Source organism: Fusarium tjaetaba, assembly GCF_013396195.1.
Source record: "Fusarium tjaetaba strain NRRL 66243 chromosome Unknown NRRL66243_c0000218, whole genome shotgun sequence".
NCBI classification, from domain to species: domain Eukaryota; kingdom Fungi; phylum Ascomycota; class Sordariomycetes; order Hypocreales; family Nectriaceae; genus Fusarium; species Fusarium tjaetaba.
Genome location: NW_023501414.1, coordinates 80,722 through 97,209, shown reverse-complemented (window position 1 = coordinate 97,209; position 16,488 = coordinate 80,722). Strand labels below are relative to the sequence as shown.

The 16,488-nt window shown below is 49.7% G+C and overlaps 5 protein-coding genes across 5 annotated transcripts; all 5 read left to right on the top strand.

Moving 5' to 3' along the window:
• Positions 1-1,033: 1,033 nt before the first annotated feature.
• FTJAE_9608 (intracellular transport) lies at positions 1,034-4,606 on the top strand (the record flags this gene model as incomplete). The annotated part of the gene is made up of 2 exons (XM_037356546.1): positions 1,034-1,551; positions 1,669-4,606. The coding sequence occupies 2 exons, from the start codon at positions 1,034-1,036 to the stop codon at positions 4,604-4,606; spliced, it is 3,456 nt and encodes a 1,151-aa protein (XP_037203340.1).
• Positions 4,607-5,525: 919 nt separating this feature from the next.
• FTJAE_9607 (uncharacterized protein) lies at positions 5,526-6,649 on the top strand (the record flags this gene model as incomplete). The annotated part of the gene is made up of 3 exons (XM_037356545.1): positions 5,526-6,206; positions 6,418-6,522; positions 6,572-6,649. The coding sequence occupies 3 exons, from the start codon at positions 5,526-5,528 to the stop codon at positions 6,647-6,649; spliced, it is 864 nt and encodes a 287-aa protein (XP_037203339.1).
• A 2,543-nt stretch (positions 6,650-9,192) lies between these two features.
• Positions 9,193-11,162, top strand: FTJAE_9606 (ammonium transporter MEPa; the record flags this gene model as incomplete). Its single annotated transcript, XM_037356544.1, has 4 exons — positions 9,193-9,423; positions 9,642-9,706; positions 9,774-10,534; positions 10,585-11,162. 4 exons carry the CDS (start codon positions 9,193-9,195, stop codon positions 11,160-11,162), a joined length of 1,635 nt encoding a protein of 544 aa, XP_037203338.1.
• A 629-nt stretch (positions 11,163-11,791) lies between these two features.
• On the top strand, positions 11,792-14,224 carry FTJAE_9605 (DNA polymerase IV; the record flags this gene model as incomplete). The annotated part of the gene is made up of 1 exon (XM_037356543.1): positions 11,792-14,224. One exon carries the CDS (start codon positions 11,792-11,794, stop codon positions 14,222-14,224), a length of 2,433 nt encoding a protein of 810 aa, XP_037203337.1.
• A 765-nt stretch (positions 14,225-14,989) lies between these two features.
• On the top strand, positions 14,990-15,901 carry FTJAE_9604 (peroxisomal membrane 4; the record flags this gene model as incomplete). The annotated part of the gene is made up of 5 exons (XM_037356542.1): positions 14,990-15,022; positions 15,080-15,195; positions 15,247-15,273; positions 15,330-15,460; positions 15,525-15,901. 5 exons carry the CDS (start codon positions 14,990-14,992, stop codon positions 15,899-15,901), a joined length of 684 nt encoding a protein of 227 aa, XP_037203336.1.
• Positions 15,902-16,488: the final 587 nt, after the last annotated feature.

Here is a 16,488-nt window from a genome sequence, read left to right as displayed (position 1 = left end):
AGACAAGGGATTGTCCATTCAAAGCGATCGACAGTTGATATCTGGAAGGTAGCATCACTAACATCCACTGCAAGAGTTTGAATGGTCCGAATTGGTCTGAACATGCCGCTCTTTGCGCGGCGCAATCAATCGAATCTGGCTCATCACCTTCATACCCCTGAACGTTTTTGGTCATGGTAGCGCCCAGGTTATGGCGCTAGCGCAGGTACTCTACCATCTCTGGCTTTGTCACCACCTTCACCACAAATAACCCCTGGTCGTTTAATTGCAATTGGTTGATTAGCCCGCTCACGTTCTCCAGGCACAGATTGTGTTTCCTTGCTCAACGGCCTTTGACTGGTTATACCTTTATTGATCGCGATCCAATGCGAAGAAAGACATCAAAGGGCCTGGGTTGGCTCTGCTCTCAAGCCTCACCATTCCTCTTGTTCCTCTTCCGAGATCCAACTCGCCCCTCGCACAAGAGATCAGCAAACCAACCAGTTCAATGCCTTTTGGCCAAACACAAAGCCTTGTGGGGAGTTCACGCTTGCGGATCAGGGGTTAGCTCCCTTTTGGCTGGTGAGAGGCCGAGCTAATAGAGCTGTAATTATCGGACCCCTGACCTTAGCTTAAACTATTGTGCATGGTCCCCAGCCATCGTCGCAATTCTCCTCTCTTTTAGTTGCTGGGCTTGTTTTCCATCCATTCTTGCTCCCTTCGCTTCAACCCAGGGGCCAAATTTCACTTCTTCCTCCCTCACACGTTGGTGATTGAGGCCTTGTTCCGGTGATAAGACATTAGTATTGCTACTACTGCACTATACTACCTGAACCTCACTGTCGCTTGCTGGTGGCCCCTGGGTCAGCCGTCGATAGGTCGTCGCCTCACTCATCACACACCCCCACTCCCTTCTTCTCCTTCACACCTCCTACCGCGCACACACACCAGCTTCACTCTCTTACCGCCGCGGTTCTACTACCCAGGACCTCACGAACCGTATAGTACGGTACCTTTGGGTGGCTCGTAGCGAGGACCGGTATATCTTCCAAATATGGAACCCGCCCTGGCCTCTGCTCCGGGGTCTGGAGTAACGGAGCCTTTGGCGACTTCTGATACTCGTTCTGATACCAAGACACCTCCTGTCGACGTCCCATCTGCAACATCTGCTACAACCTCTTTGGTCCCTGCCGATAACTCTATTCCATTATCCTCACCATCAGCCCATCCGCTTCAAATCGAAAAAGAACCGCATCCACCTTCTCCGAAATCCTCCTCCGCACACGCTCGATCTCAGACGGTAGACGTCCTACCCGACTCGTCCTCGGTCTCCGGCTCTATTGCGTCGCCCTCCAGTACCGTCCAGTCTCCCATCGGAGGTCCAATTAAGCGCAAACCTCTGTCATCATCGGCATCAGCATTGGCATTGCGATACTCTGCGTCGGGATCTCCCTTGCCGTCACCTCTGGATCTTGGAAAGCCGAGCCAGAGATTCGCGAGACCTTGTTCAGTTGACAGTCCGACCCTCTACGAATTCTCTCCTGCGCAACGCGCCGCACCACCAGCTGCCCCGTGAGTCCTCTTTTCTGCTTAATTCTTTGTCCCTTTGTCTCCATGTCTTACATATCCAACTGGACAACCCCTCACTTCCCTTACAGAATATGTGGCTAATCGGAATTCCTCTGGCAGAGCTCCCGACGCCAACCTGGCGTCCCTTGCCGCGACAACCCCTGGATCACAAAACATTCCAGGACACAGCCCTACCATTTCAAGTTCAGACTTCTCTGACGTCCTGGACGGGTATGATGATTTGATCTCGGACTCAAAATCAGATTCTGCGCCAGACATTACCTCTGAGACCATCCTTGATGGGAGCGATAGCGACGACGACAAGGGCCAGAAGATTTTTCCAATCGACAAAGAAACTGCCATTGTTCCCAAAACCGCCGAGCCGACCGAACGCTCTGAAACAGAGGTTCAAGGAACTCGATCACCTGCATCTGACGATACTATATCACACCAGACTCTCGCTCCCGCCCCCATGTTTGTTCCGAAGCCAACACCACCACATCTCAAACTCGACAAGGTCACAATTGACGTTGCGAACTACGACACATCACCGGATGAACCAAATTCCCCCTCAGGTCAAGGAACACCACAGCTAAACAAGCCATTACCCAAGTCACCGAGCCAGAATTCACCATTTGCTTCTCTGTTCCACTGGGCAGCACCATCGCCATCTCCCTCTGCGACGGAGTTTTCGTCCACATCATCGCCAATCTCCCCCTCCAAACGCGGCGTGGCCAATGATACCCCCTATTCTACGGTTAGCAACCCTTACTATATTCACGAAGATTCTTCAAGCGTGACGGATATCTCAAGCTCTCGTAACTCATACTCATCGGTTTTACAGTCACCCACTTACGCGCAAATCGACGAAATGGAAGATGAATTAAAGGCCATCAGCGCCGAGCTGGCAAGCTCAATCCGGCGCGAGATGGATCTGGAAGACCTAGTAGATCGACTCCAGGAACAAGTCAACAACCCTCAAGCTCCTGGTAAGAGGTCAAGCGATTATTACTCTGACTCGGGCTATAGTTCGGCAAAGCTGAGTGAAGCCGAGCCGAGTCGAGAGGAACTTGAAAAGATTCAAAGGAGGGCTGAACAAGAGAAGGCTTCCATAAGATTAGAGCTCACGAATAAGCTTCAGGATGAAAGGGGGAAACGAAAAGCGCTCGACCACCAGATCAAAGAGCTTGCCGAAAAGGCATCGCAAATCGACCAGGCGCAATTAAACAACCAGGATGCCAGTGGTCGACTTAAGGATCTCGAAACTACTTGCGGCGATCTCAGGAGGCGACTATCTGAGGAGCGTGTTGTGAAGAACAATTTTGAGGACCTCATCAACGCCATCAGGGGAGAGCTCCACGAGGCGACCAGTGAGCGAGACAACCTTCGAGACGAAGTTGTTCCTCAACTCAGGGCGCGTGTCGAGGGCCTCGAGATAGAGGCTGCTGAATACTCGAACTTGACCTATGAGTCTTCCAAAATGCAGCAAGAGCTTCATATGCTCAGGAAAGAATACGACAACTTGCGAGGCTCATCGAGGTCCGGGTCTCCGACGCCCTCATTGAACCGCATGTCTCGCGCTATGTCTGGTGGTTTTGGTGGCGGCCTTGCCCGATCAAACTCGGTTGCGACAGGCTCGTTCCGTGGCCAACGACCCTCTGGTCTATCACGGTCTAACAGTGTTAAGAACCTACAGAACGAGTCCAGGGAGGCCCTCTCTGAGCGCCTAAAGGACGTCGAGGCCCAGAGAGACGCCCTCCATAAGGCACTGAAAAATCTACTTGACCGCCAAGAGTTTCAGAACCGTGAGAACGAAAAGAAGATCAGGATGCTACAGAACGAACGAGAGAGACTCCTCTCAGCATCTCCAAGGAAGGCTGGATTCGAAAGAGAAATCTCAAACTTGCGCACAGAGATCAATGTTCTTCGTCGCCGAGCTGAAGATGCGCTTGAGCAGAAGTGGCAGGTTGAAAGCGGCCTTGGCGGACTGAAGATGGATTTGGACAAGGCTGAAGAGGAGATTTCTTTGCTTCGCAACCTACTCGAGGAGAAGGACATCCTTATTCCCGAATCTTTCGCACGCTCAAGTGGCTCCAGCAACGCAAGCAACTCGTTTGGTAACCTGAGGGCGCCGGTCACATCCGAGTCGCTTGCCAAGGCTTACAACGAGCTCAAGGCTGCTTATGCTGAATCGCTCGAGAGAATCAAACAGCTCGAGCATGAGACAGTTGGTGATGAGAAGACCCAGCTTGCTGTCGAGCGATTAGAGCGCACTCTGTCCATTGCAGTTTCTGAACGGGATGCCGCCCAACACGAAGTTGAAAATTTAAAAAATCAGTATGATACAATGAGCGAATATGAGGTCAAGACAATCGAGAGCGAGCGCGCTCTTGCTGACGAGCTTAACGACTCTGCTCGTCGGGTTGGAGAGCTCGCAACCCAGGTTCAACAACAACTCGCTGCAAATGCTCAGCTCCGAGAGCGTCTCTCTAACGCTGTCGTGCGAGGCGACAACGATCGCAAGGCTAACTCGGATCGTATCGCTGACCTGCAAGTCCGCCTCAAGTCTATGGAAGAGCAGCTGATTGCTGCTCAGTCAGCATCTGAAGATCGTGTCAACCGTCACGAGGAGGAGATTGCTGCTATCCGCGAGGCGCATAATGCCCAGCTCCAGCGCATGAGCAACAACACCGGACTCAGCGGCCCCCGTTCGCCTAACTTTCAGGCTAACCGCAAGCCTTCGCTCCTCAGCCCCCTATCACCGCGATTCCCTGGCGCTCTACGATCCCCTCGTCTGCCCGAGAAATCTTTTGAGGACGCCGCCCAGATGGAGGTGCTTCGCAACCGCATTGCTGAGTTGGAGAAGGCACTCGAGGACGCTGAGCAGGAGATGCAGGACGTCGTGGCTAGGATGAGCACTGCTCAGATCGAGGTGCTCAACCTTCAAGATGAGCGAGAGGCCGCTGTCCGCGAGACCCGACGCCTGCAGAAGCTTCTGGAGCAGGAGCAGATGAAATCCTTTGAGGACAGATTTAAGACGCTTAGTGGCAGCGCCTGAAAGAGAAGGAATACAAATAATTAAGACCACATGGGTTGGAGTATCATGATGGGAGCACCTTTCACGGTTGGTGCCCATATTGCATTTAGCGAGGCGGAGTTATCTGATTTCACCATCATCATTATTTGGTAATGATTCTCAGCGACCAGGAAACAAAGACTTGGACACGCATTCTACACGGACTTTGAATAGTCTTGGTGTACTCTATTGGGTACCTATCATCGCGCTCACATTACGCGTGCATTGGAAAAGGAGCACTGGGGAAACATTTGTGTTGAAGAGCTGATACTTGTTTTGCATCGAACACAGACCGCAAAAGGACGTGTATTCTTGAGTATATATAATGTTTGTATTCTCGTTTGACTATCAGTTTGCCGGGTGCTTGCACCTGTTGGATTGTAAGATATTGGAATGGGGACCAGCCGAGTTGACCGCGGTATATCAATCGAGTTTAATTATAATGCACATTCGAGTATATCAAATCTGTGACGGCATGTTTTGCCTTGCGTTTATGTATGTGATTTCAGTGTAGAAAACGCTACGCTCTCAACTTCTGGTGTTTGCTCCTTTACCTACTAAAGGTACTGACCTTACATTGGTTCTGTGGTAGGCACGATATCTGTCGGAGCTACCTTACCTTGGGTTGTCCCCTGACTGTGATTGGAAGTCGCTGCTCTATACCATCGTGGTCGCGATTGCTGTTGAGCCCATTTACAATCTGACTTGGAAGCTGCCTACCACAAACATTGCTAAATCAACCATTACTTTTGGGCCTTGCAGGATATAACGATTTTCCACAAGACTCATCTCTTTCAACTTGTTGTATTATGTATACCATAACACTTCAGGCCAAAGCATCTCCCCTATCCTTGAACCCTGATTCCCGAGTCATACATACTGTCAAGCTTTGCGGAACGCAATGATTTCGTTCAAACATCACGCCCTCTACTGGGTCTTGTCACTCTTGACAGTCCCTCTAACCAGCATCCGGAAGCTTCTCTTCGGCCATGAACTCTTTATGGGCGCCATTGACGAGGTCGAATTCGCGACTGTGTGCCTCTCCTTGTATTCTATTGCTCGCCCTGTGTTAAACATATTTCAAAACTCTCGTCGAGAAGTAGAAGTTGGCGTGACCAAGTGCAGTGGTCTTGTCAAGGCGGCTGATCTCGAAAAGCCCGTCGAGGAGATTAGCATCACGAAAGAACCTGAATCCAGAAACGGCAACGCGAAAGGACCAAAGCCCAAAAAGGGGCGGAAGAAACCCGCCAAAAATGCCAATGGCAAGCCTCGAGCAGTTCAGTCTCAGAAGAAAGAAGCCCAAAATGGGGATGCGAAGCTGTCGAACGGGAATGGAGCTCTTCAGAACATAGCGGCGGCACAACGACTCCGGAAGAAATCCACTGGTCGACTGCAGTCATTCTTCAACTGGACTTGGAAGTATCTTGATTTCTTGTATTTTTTGTCTCTAGGGATTTTTTTCACTCACACAGAGCCTCTCATTGGGTTTCGTCAATGTGTTGGAAACGATCACCTCCAGTCAGTTGGTCGCGTACTCGTGAGCTTTCTAGTCATGGGCACTCTGGAACCAATCAGACAGAATGTGAGTAGCTGTGATGTCAGTAAGCCTCGCCTGTTTGCTGACGAGTTGTTTCTAGCGCTGGGACGTCGAAGTGTCTGGCCTGGGGATGTTCTCCTACTGTTGTGTATTGTGCAACGAAGGACCTGGGCCGTGGGCGTCGACATTGATGGGAGTTTGTGGCTTATTGGTCATGGGAATCCTTGTGGAGTGTTCCCTTTATACAAAGCTGCAGTATTGGCCTTGGTGGCCTGGCATCTGGTTCGCTGATAGCCTCAGTGGTCCCGATATTTTCATTCGTGTTTGGCTACTGGTGCCACTCATTGATGTCGCTGAGACTGTAGGTTTCCAAGATGTTCTGAGAGTAGAATAAACTAATGCAGAATCAGGTACTGTACGCTATTTCCTCCCGAACTCGTCCAGAATGGTATAAAAGGAGACTTGAACTTATGGAAAGGCCTCTTTAGTACACGAGGGTTGCGCATAAGGTCTTCATGATGGTAGTCGCCTGGCTTCTTTTTACTGTAATCCGGACAGCGCCATGGCAGTTCCTGCTTTTTAAGCAGAATAATGGAGATACATCCGTTGACACGGCGACATTTATCAAGGTGATGCAGACAGGGGATGGTCCTACTTGCGAGGCTAAAAGAGCCTCCCAGGAAACAGCGATACATCCTGACGATGGCTGGCCCAGCAAGTGGACACGTTGAAAGCGATCATAACTACGAGTAATCAGGAAGAAGCGTGGTCTTGTTACAATACCTTAGTAGTTAGTTAGTCTCTACTCCGCATACAGCGTATAAAGCTCTGTTCTGCGGAGATTAAGCAGAATAGGAACTGATACGTACATTGCTCCAATGCCTTAATGCCCGTGATTAGGCATGCTTGCCGTGTAAACGCACTGACTAAAACAAAAAGCCGTATCTGAAGCCACACATCATTGGTACAGACGGGCCACTCAACTTGAGGCTCAAGAAAAACATCATTGTTGTTGTAATATCTTTCGACAGCCTGGGGAAAGGCGGAAGCTCTCAGACAACTTCGATTTCAGAACGACAAACAATAAAACAAGAAAACAAAAATAAGATAAGTCTCGAATGTCCTATGAATACTTTGTTGAGCTCTTTGAGTATCTGCTTTTTGCCTTTTGATCCGGAGTCTCAATAATTGTGACGCAGCGAGGCCTGCATAATAACTATGCATATGCATCTTACCTGGCTACGGTTCAGGTTTAAACAGCTCTTTGCATGTGAACAGGGGCAAGTAATCTTAGATTTTACTAATATTATCCTCATTATCAATATGTTTCTGAGTTTCATCTCACCCAGAACCTTCAAGTGCCACTGATTCTTGACATGTCGATATCATCTTCTGAGGGGCAGTGCAGTGTCAGATATCATAATTAGCATATTTGAAATCCTATTGATGTTCATATGCTTTATCTCATCTTAAAGTCCGAGGAGTTGCTTATGAGGATTCACCAACATGGTAGAACCCTTGTGGCCAACAGACTGAACTGAAAGACGAAGCATGATGATGAAACGAGACATATCAAATATCACATCACAATAAGAAACGTGAACATCATGATTCAAGCCACCTTCCAAAGACTGTCGACAGACTCGAGATATGACATGATGAACTCTTGAGCTTTGACGTCTGTGTTCGCTCACCGGAGGTCTATTGAAGCTGGGCGTCCAACATGAGACCCCCACACCTTAGCTGGACCAATCAAAGTGACAGTGCTTATCAGAGGCCATGGGTGAGCTTCAGCTCAGTGGCTCAGAGGAAGTTTCGTCATGTGTGACGGGTTGACTCAAGCTGACGATTTCTTTGCTTTTTGTTTTAAAGGAGAGGAAGGTCGAAGTCTTGTCGTTAATACACCGGGTGAGTGGATAGTGGTAAGGAGATAACACTGGCTGTAGAGTTATTCATAACTTCCTTGTAGAGCATCAAACTGCCTCTCCGGAGGGAATCAGAGGCAAAAAGATCAACATTGCATGTAAGCAGTCAGGGGCAGGCTGGGGTCTGGGGATGTCTTATCAGAAGAAGATCCGGGGTTTTATAGCGACTGATATAGGCATTCTTTGCCATTTGTCGTGCTTTTTACATGAGTTTTTGGCAAAGTGAAGCGAGATATCGTAGCAGTGAGAGAAGTCCGATGACACCACAGTAGACGACTGATGTGTGTTCCTGCATATTGAAGTCTTGTCAGGGCTAGAACTGGATAAGTTTGCGATGAATTCCTTACAAGGCGGCATGGCGTGGTCAAAGAGGATTGTAAGGGCTACAGAGGGTGACTGAGTATAAGGGGGAACTCTAAGTGAGCTTATGAATTAAGTTGTAGTGAAAGTGCGCCCGTAGAAAGACTTGATGCCTTTGTTTGCGGGCTGTTCATCTGGATGCTCATTCAGAATACAATTTGAGATGGAGGCTGGCGATGAAGATAGGTAGTGTGAGAGTGAGAAGTGAGTGGCGAGGCTTAACTAAGGATAACTCTTCCGCAAGTTGACAAGCGCCCGCCGTATTGGATCGCCTGGTCTGGGGTGACCCCCACTGTAGGGAGGTTGACAGAATAATTCAGTCTTGAGCCGCCGGATGGCAGTATGAGACTGCTCAATCTATTTCGTCGCCTCCCACTCTAGCTCAGAGTCGAATTGCCTCGCCCCGAAAAAGAACGTCACGGCGGTACCGCCGGTAGTCTCGAGACCCTTTTCGCGTCGTCGTCGTCGTCTCCTCCATATTTTCCCTCTTGACCAAAAGCCCACGGAGTCAGCCTAGATACATCTAACAGTCTAACTCGGTCTATTACGTCGTCCCAGGGGTTGCACAGCCAAGCTCACGACCAGGGATCTCTTATCTCTGCCCGCCTGAACCGGAATCGCGCCCTTTTTCTCTCACATTCTCAATCTCAGCCGTGCACACTCTCAACACCAATTGCACCCCCTGCCTGGATCTCTTATCTTTTGAGTCTCTTCCTCCCTTCTTCCTACTTTACTGTTGGCCCAGAATGTCACTATCACTTCCGCTGTCACGCAGTGCAACCTTCTTGACCTTGTCACATCATCCTTCGTTATCGACGTTGGCATTTCTATTTCTATATCACTCCTCCCAAGTCAGAACCGGCGTCATGGCTATGGGAGGTGATGGTGATGCTCGAGGAGCAACGCAGCTCAAGTATAACGGTACAGGCTCAACAGGTGCGAATCCGCTCGATATGGATGTCAATATCTGGTACGAGGTGAGTTGTCTATCTCCGTCTCTCATTCTCTCCTTCTTGGTCCTCGCTACGTTCACTTTCTATTCCTCTTGATTCTCAGTCTTCTCATCTTTCTCTCACTCACGCACTCACTCAAAAAAAGAGTCTGAGAAAGTCCTTGGAGACAGGCAGTGGGTCATGTTCAATAGTGGCCCCTCCAATATCTTGAACGCCCGCAAGCTGACATTTTGCGCCCGCAGCCTGGTGATATCGCCTGGATGCTCTCGGCCACGGCTCTAGTGCTGTTAATGATTCCTGGCGTTGGGTAAGTCTTTTCTTTGGCGCTGTTCAATTGGGTTAGTGGTCTCATTTGCTGACGTTTGTGTCCAAAGCTTCTTCTATTCAGGTCTCGCCCGTCGCAAATCGGCTCTATCGCTTATATGGCTCTCAGTAATGAGCGCCGCGGTGACAACTTTCCAATGGTTCTTCTGGGGCTTCTCTCTCACCTTCTCGCATACGGCCGGCCCGTTTATCGGTGACCTTGCCAACTTTGGCTTCCGCGATGTCCTGGCCCGGCCCTCGGTTGGTTCCGCACATCTCCCCGATATGCTCTTCGCCGTTTACCAGGGCATGTTCTCCGCCCTAACTGTCGCTCTCGCTACCGGTGCCGTCGCCGAGCGTGGCCGCATGCTCCCCTGTATTATCTTCACCTTCGTGTGGGCCACTGTCGTGTACGACCCTATTGCCTGCTGGACCTGGAACCCCAGTGGCTGGTCTAACAAGATGGGCGGCCTCGATTTTGCTGGAGGTACCCCTGTGCACATCGCTTCTGGAAGCGCTGCTCTGGCTTATTCCATGATGCTGGGCAAGCGTAGTGGCCATGGAACGCATGAGCTCAACTACCGTCCTCACAATGCTACTCATATCGTGACTGGAACAGTGTTCCTTTGGGTTGGATGGTTTGGCTTCAACGCCGGCTCTGCCCTCTCTGCTAACCTTCGCGCCGTAATGGCCGCCGTCGTAACTCACCTTGCTGCTTGTGTCGGTGGCATGACCTGGTGTCTCTTGGACTATCGTCTGGAGAGGAAGTTCTCTACTGTCGGTTTTTGCTCTGGTGTTGTTGCAGGACTCGTCTGCATCACTCCTGGCTCTGGTGAGCAGGTCATAATCTTTCAAACCTGACGTGAGCTAACATTAGTCTAGGTTACGTCCCCCCATGGGCTGCTGTCATCTTTGGAGCTGTCGGCGCTGCTGGCTCCAACTATGCGACCAAGGTCAAGTTCCTCCTTGGAATTGATGATGCACTCGATATCTTCGCCGTCCACGGCATTGGTGGTTTGATCGGCAATATCTGCACCGCCTTCTTCGCCACCCCCAGCATCGCTGCTCTCGACGGCTACTCTCACATCAAGGGCGGTTGGGTCGAACGTCACTGGGCGCAGATGGGTTATCAACTTGCCGATTCCATCTGTGGTGGCCTATACTCATTCGTCGTCACTTGCATCATTCTATTCCTGATGAACCTCATTCCCGGTCTGCGTCTTCGAGTCGATTCGGATGCAGAAGTTCAGGGTATCGACGACGCTGAGATCGGAGAGTTCGCATATGACTACGTTGAGCTTACTCGCGAAGTCGTCAGCGACATCGACAACGAGTCCGGAAGCCGATACTCGGCTGATCCTACGGCTTTCCACCATTACGAAAAGAACCACATCCCCATGATTGATGCTCGCATGTTTGGTGGCCAGCCCGCGCATGCCCCTGTGACGTTTCCACAGTGAGGTTGCTTATGACAGGCGGGACGGCTATATGTATTGAGTCAAATTGTACGCATCGAACGGCGTCATGGGTTTGGAATTGTTGAGTTATAGATACCCCGGTTCTTTCCCTGAACCTATTTTATTGGATGATTTAGTTGTATATTACATGATTTCATTGTTGTATCAGGTTATCAGCCTGGGTAGATACTTCAGTATAAAATAAAAGGCATATTTTACAAGCAAAAATCCTTTTTTGTCTCCATGAGGCATCACAACAATGGACTCTTGTCCATTCACGATTATCCTTGTTAATTAGCGGGTCGGACCGTGATTCAGCACTGAAGCCTGGCGATTTTTAGCGGATCGTGCATGAGACTGGCCAATCAGGCGAGCCAGTTGTCTTTGAACTTGACAACCTCTCGGGGTTTGAATGCACATTGAACATTGAACATCTCCTCTTGGACTAATAGCAGCAGTCTGAACTGCTAGATCTGTACAATACTATAACACAAGGGCTCATATGACTAGTGATATCGTACGGCAGGCATCAGCCAGGGATTTTGGGGTTGGGGTTTGATCGAAGTTCTGCCTTCAAAGTCGCGTTTCATGGCGCAAATCTCACAAGCATAAACAAACTCCGGAGCCTCACCATGACTTCCCTGCAAGAGAAGACAGCTTTTTTCGATCAGCTAAAGCCGCTCTCTAGCGATGATGAGCTTGATACGGATCAACAAAAAGAAAGGATGCGCTCTCGGAGGTTCTTCGCCGTCAAAGCACGCCCCAGACCACCACCAAAGGAATCCGTCGTGCTTGACCTCACTAACAGTGAAGCTCAAAAGTCGAGAGTGACACCTAGAAGGGTCACTTCACTCCCAACACCAGCACCTGCTGATAGGACAAAGGTCATTAAAGGCACTCCGATGACTTCAATCAGCCAAAAGACCAGGCTCGGCACGCTCATGAATCAACGCAGCGCAGGGGCTATTCTAGTCGATGATACACCTATCCCTGACTCTACGAGGCAGACACAGAGAACAGTCCTTAGGAGCGGGTCTACGCCTTTGTTCCTGTCAGGTCGAAGTCTTGGACAAACAGTAGGCGACTCGCCCTCACCAAGCTTGGCAATGAAGAAGCGAAAGCGTGATAGTACGATCAAACTCAAGCCAGACAGTGAACAGATATTCAAAGGACTTACCTTCCACTACGTTCCTGATGACGATGTTGCACCAGCTCGTCGACTACGTATCACAAAGGCGCGTGAGTTTGGTGCAACATGGGTACGGACTCCACGCATTGCTACTCATATTGTTGTTGAGAAACACATACAGTACAAAGATATCGAGAGCGTGTTGAAGAATACGAACAAAAACCTCCCGCCTAAAGTTGTCAACGAGGAATACCCCATTGACTGCATCCAATTCAAAGCTCTGCTTCAATGCAGCCAAAAGAAGTATCGGCTTGCAGGCCAACCGATAGTCCAGGAAGAGGATAACTCACCACCTGCCCCGTCAAGCTCCGGGGAGTCTAACGAGTCTTTGCAAGTGAAGCCGCATCATAGGAATTCGAAGAAGTGGGATTTTGTTCCTCTCACAGGAACACCTGAAAGGAGCGAAGAGTCTCCTCATCACAGCCAAGTTGCAGAGACCCCTGTCCCTACTGATTCTCAGCCAGTTGTGCTTGATCTTCAGGGGATGGCTTCATCTTATCATACGGCTAGTGAAAGGCCTACGATTTCCCGACAAAGTTCTACGATATTCGTTCGGGAACTTAGTGGTTCAATGCAGCGCCCAGGTGAGGATGGCCATAAGGACGAGCTATCCGAGTACATCAAGATAATGTCGGAGTATAAGGACCTCCCGCTAGATGCGGATGATGATGATGATGATGTCCAGACAGGTACGGAAATGGGGGACCAGGAATCCGAAGAACAATCTCTTTCAGGCTCAGAAGATGAACGGGCCAACAAACGAAAGACACGAAGAAAGATTAGATCTGATCGCAAAGATATTGCTTTCGAAGATCGATTCTCCTGCAACTCCGCCGGAGTGAAAGACGCCAAGGCGGGGAATCCAAATTCGCGCACAATCGAGGTTCTCCAATCCATGGCTGATTACTATACCCGGGTCAACGATCATTGGCGAACAACCGCCTATCGAAAAGTCATTAGCACTCTAAAGCGTCAAGAGACGAAAATTACGATAGCCGAGGAGGCACAAAGACTACCTAGTGTGGGACCGCGTCTGGCCCAGAAGATTGAGGAAATCGTCACTACAGACAGGCTTCAGCGACTTGAGTACGCCCAAAAAGAGCCTATGGACGAGGCACTCCAATTATTCCTTGGAATATATGGTGTTGGAAACAGTCAGGCCCAGCAATGGTTGGCTCAAGGATTCCGGACATTGGACGACTTGAAAACGACAGCGAAACTCTCACCAAATCAGCTCATAGGCATCGAGCACTACGATGATCTCAACACCAGGATTCCGCGTCGCGAGATTGAGGCCTTGGGTGCTATTGTGAGAAGAGGTGCTCAGCGTGTCGACCCTCAGGTAGAGTTGATCATTGGGGGGAGTTATCGAAGAGGAGCAGAAACGTCGGGTGATATCGATTTCATCATCACCAAGCCGAACACTGAGTCATCGGCTGAGCTTAGGCCTTTTCTCAATAGTCTTGTCCAACTTCTTGAAGCTGAAGACTTCCTTGTGGCACGGCTCGCGTCATCGCGATCTGTCAGCGACGGAAGTGAATGGCATGGATGCTGTGTGCTCCCTGAAATCAGTGGCTTCAACAAGGAGCATTACCGACCCGTATGGCGTCGCATTGACTTTCTCCTGGTTCCTGAATCAGAGATGGGCGCGGCACTGATCTATTTCACTGGTAATGACATCTTCAATCGCAGCATGCGATTATTGGCTTCCAAGAAGGGAATGCGACTGAACCAGCGGGGGTTATACAAGGATGTGATGCGAGGGCCGCAACGCGTCAAGGTCACGGAGGGAGAGCTCGTTGAGGGACGAGATGAGCAAAGGATCTTTGATATTCTGGGTGTCAAGTGGAGAGAGCCTCATGAGCGGTGGTGTTGAGGGCCAGTCAGCGATTAGTAGAGGCATTATACCCAAAACTTTCTTCATCATTCTTCGCTGGATGGAGACGTCGCATATAACATCACGGAGCCTCATAGTGTCATTTTTGGTCTACCGAGGTCAAAGTGGAGGATTTTCGGGATGGAGCAAGGGTACCTGAATAGTGTGGAGTTAAGGGGTTCGAAGATTGGAGATGAGAAGAAGATCGATTTTGAAGCATTTCATAATCGCACGAAAGTGAGATATAGACTATACGTGCCTAGTCGTCGTCCCATGTGAATCTGAGATTTCCCCAGATCTTGGCTAATGCAACTGGAGCCTCCGTCGAATCGCCATTCACATGTGAAATTCTTTAGATCATCTCCTCTCCAAATCTCAGACCTTTCAGTGGACAGCTCCCGCTGCGTCATAGTCGACTAGGCACTGTAGTGTATTTTTCCAGTGAGAGGTATTATTGCCGGTGCCATTCTCCGCAACACAAGCCGAGCTCGCGCAAAGCGCAAACATCCGAGGCTCAATAGACAGGTGACATAGCACGTATCCATAATCCGGGGCGCCTTCAAAACCCATGGACCTACCAACTTTATCGATACCTCCGAATCCATCCATGCTCCTATACGACTCTTCTGCACGTGGAATCTGACCTACAAAATCACGCGACGACATTCGATGCCTTGAGACTAAAGCTCTTTCCGACAAACATCCTCTCTTGACGCTGCGACCGACCCTCTCTTTACGGTTCTTTTGCCGAGGCTTGGGCACAAGATGGCCATGTCATCTTCACTGGAAGTGCTAAAGGTACCGCTCTTATCGACTTGCGGCACGATGAAGTTTGCGCTGACGGGTTTTGGATAGAACACGCTGGAGGAGATTGTCAAGGACCCGCGATACCATGATCTCTTGTCCTTAGTCAAGACGGCGCGCAATGGTATCATCTACGGGACCAAGGTGCGGTTTCCGCATGCGCTGGTGTAAGTCATATGCATTCTCTTGGCAACCTCGATACTGACAAACATGAATAGGATGGTGTTTCTCTTCCGCTCTGGAACGTACGTTCGACCTGCCTTGACACCCGACCGCCAACAACGCTGACATGCAACAACAGATTCCCACAGAAAGTAAACCTAGTCCTTCGAGCGACAAGACATCACGCAACCAACCTGGCGCGCTTTGCCCTTATTTATAAGCTGACCATGCTCGCGCTCAAATACTTTGGCGCAGAGCCTGGAAAGGAGGGTACGTCATCGTCACTGAAACTTACCCTCAGCATGTTCCCCAGAATTCTAACAACTATGAACAGGAACATACGACTCCTTCGTTGGTGGTCTTGTGGGCGGATATTTCGTCTTCGGCGGCCGTTCCAAGCGTACGGGAAAGATCTCATCGGTCAACCAGCAGATCGTTATCTACGTCTTTGCGAGAGTGATGCTCGCACTCGCCCGCATCGCCGTGAAGCCAGGTCACGGATTCCCATTCGTATCGTCCGAACCTCTCCATGGAGTTATTAATCAATATGCCTGGCCTGCGTTCGCGTCGCTCTCGTGGGCTATGGTGATGTTGATCTTCCGATACCACCCCGAGGAGCTGCAGTCGAGCTTGAGGAGCAGTATGACGTACATCTATAAGGACTGCAACGACTTTGACTCGCTCCGGACTTTGCTTTGGCATAACAAATAGATGATGATTCCTCTGTCGGTTAGTTGGTTTGGCGTTGGGCGTGAGAGATGCTCGATAATTTTGCATATCGGGATTCACTGTTTTAGCATTGCAGTCGTCATAGGCTGGAACCCTGGGTTTTAGGAAGCATGAATAGACATGGATACATGGAACCAATATGATAGAGGTGAATCTGTCCTCTTTGTAGGTTAGGAATATATGAATGCAAATATTGAATGCCATGCCATAGACTCTATATCCTTATAAAGAAGTTTGCCAAAACTTATATCGTTGCCCTAAAACTTTAAATGATTTCAACAATCAAATGCGATTAAACATTTCCAGTTATTCTTGAAGCCAATACCTAGTGGTAGTCGTGGCCCTTGGTGTGCGTGAGCAGGTTTGATTAGCACGTCTTCTAAACTTCTCGTCAATTACAACTTTTGTCATCGAGTTGAGGTGGACAGCTGCCTCAACCAGATCGCGCTAATACGGCAACCTACCCCGCTAGAGCTGACCCCTGCTTGCCCCTCCACACTGACACCTGTAGTGAGCCTCAACTTAACCCCAGGCAGCTACTACGTATACCTCCACCTCAGTCCATCATC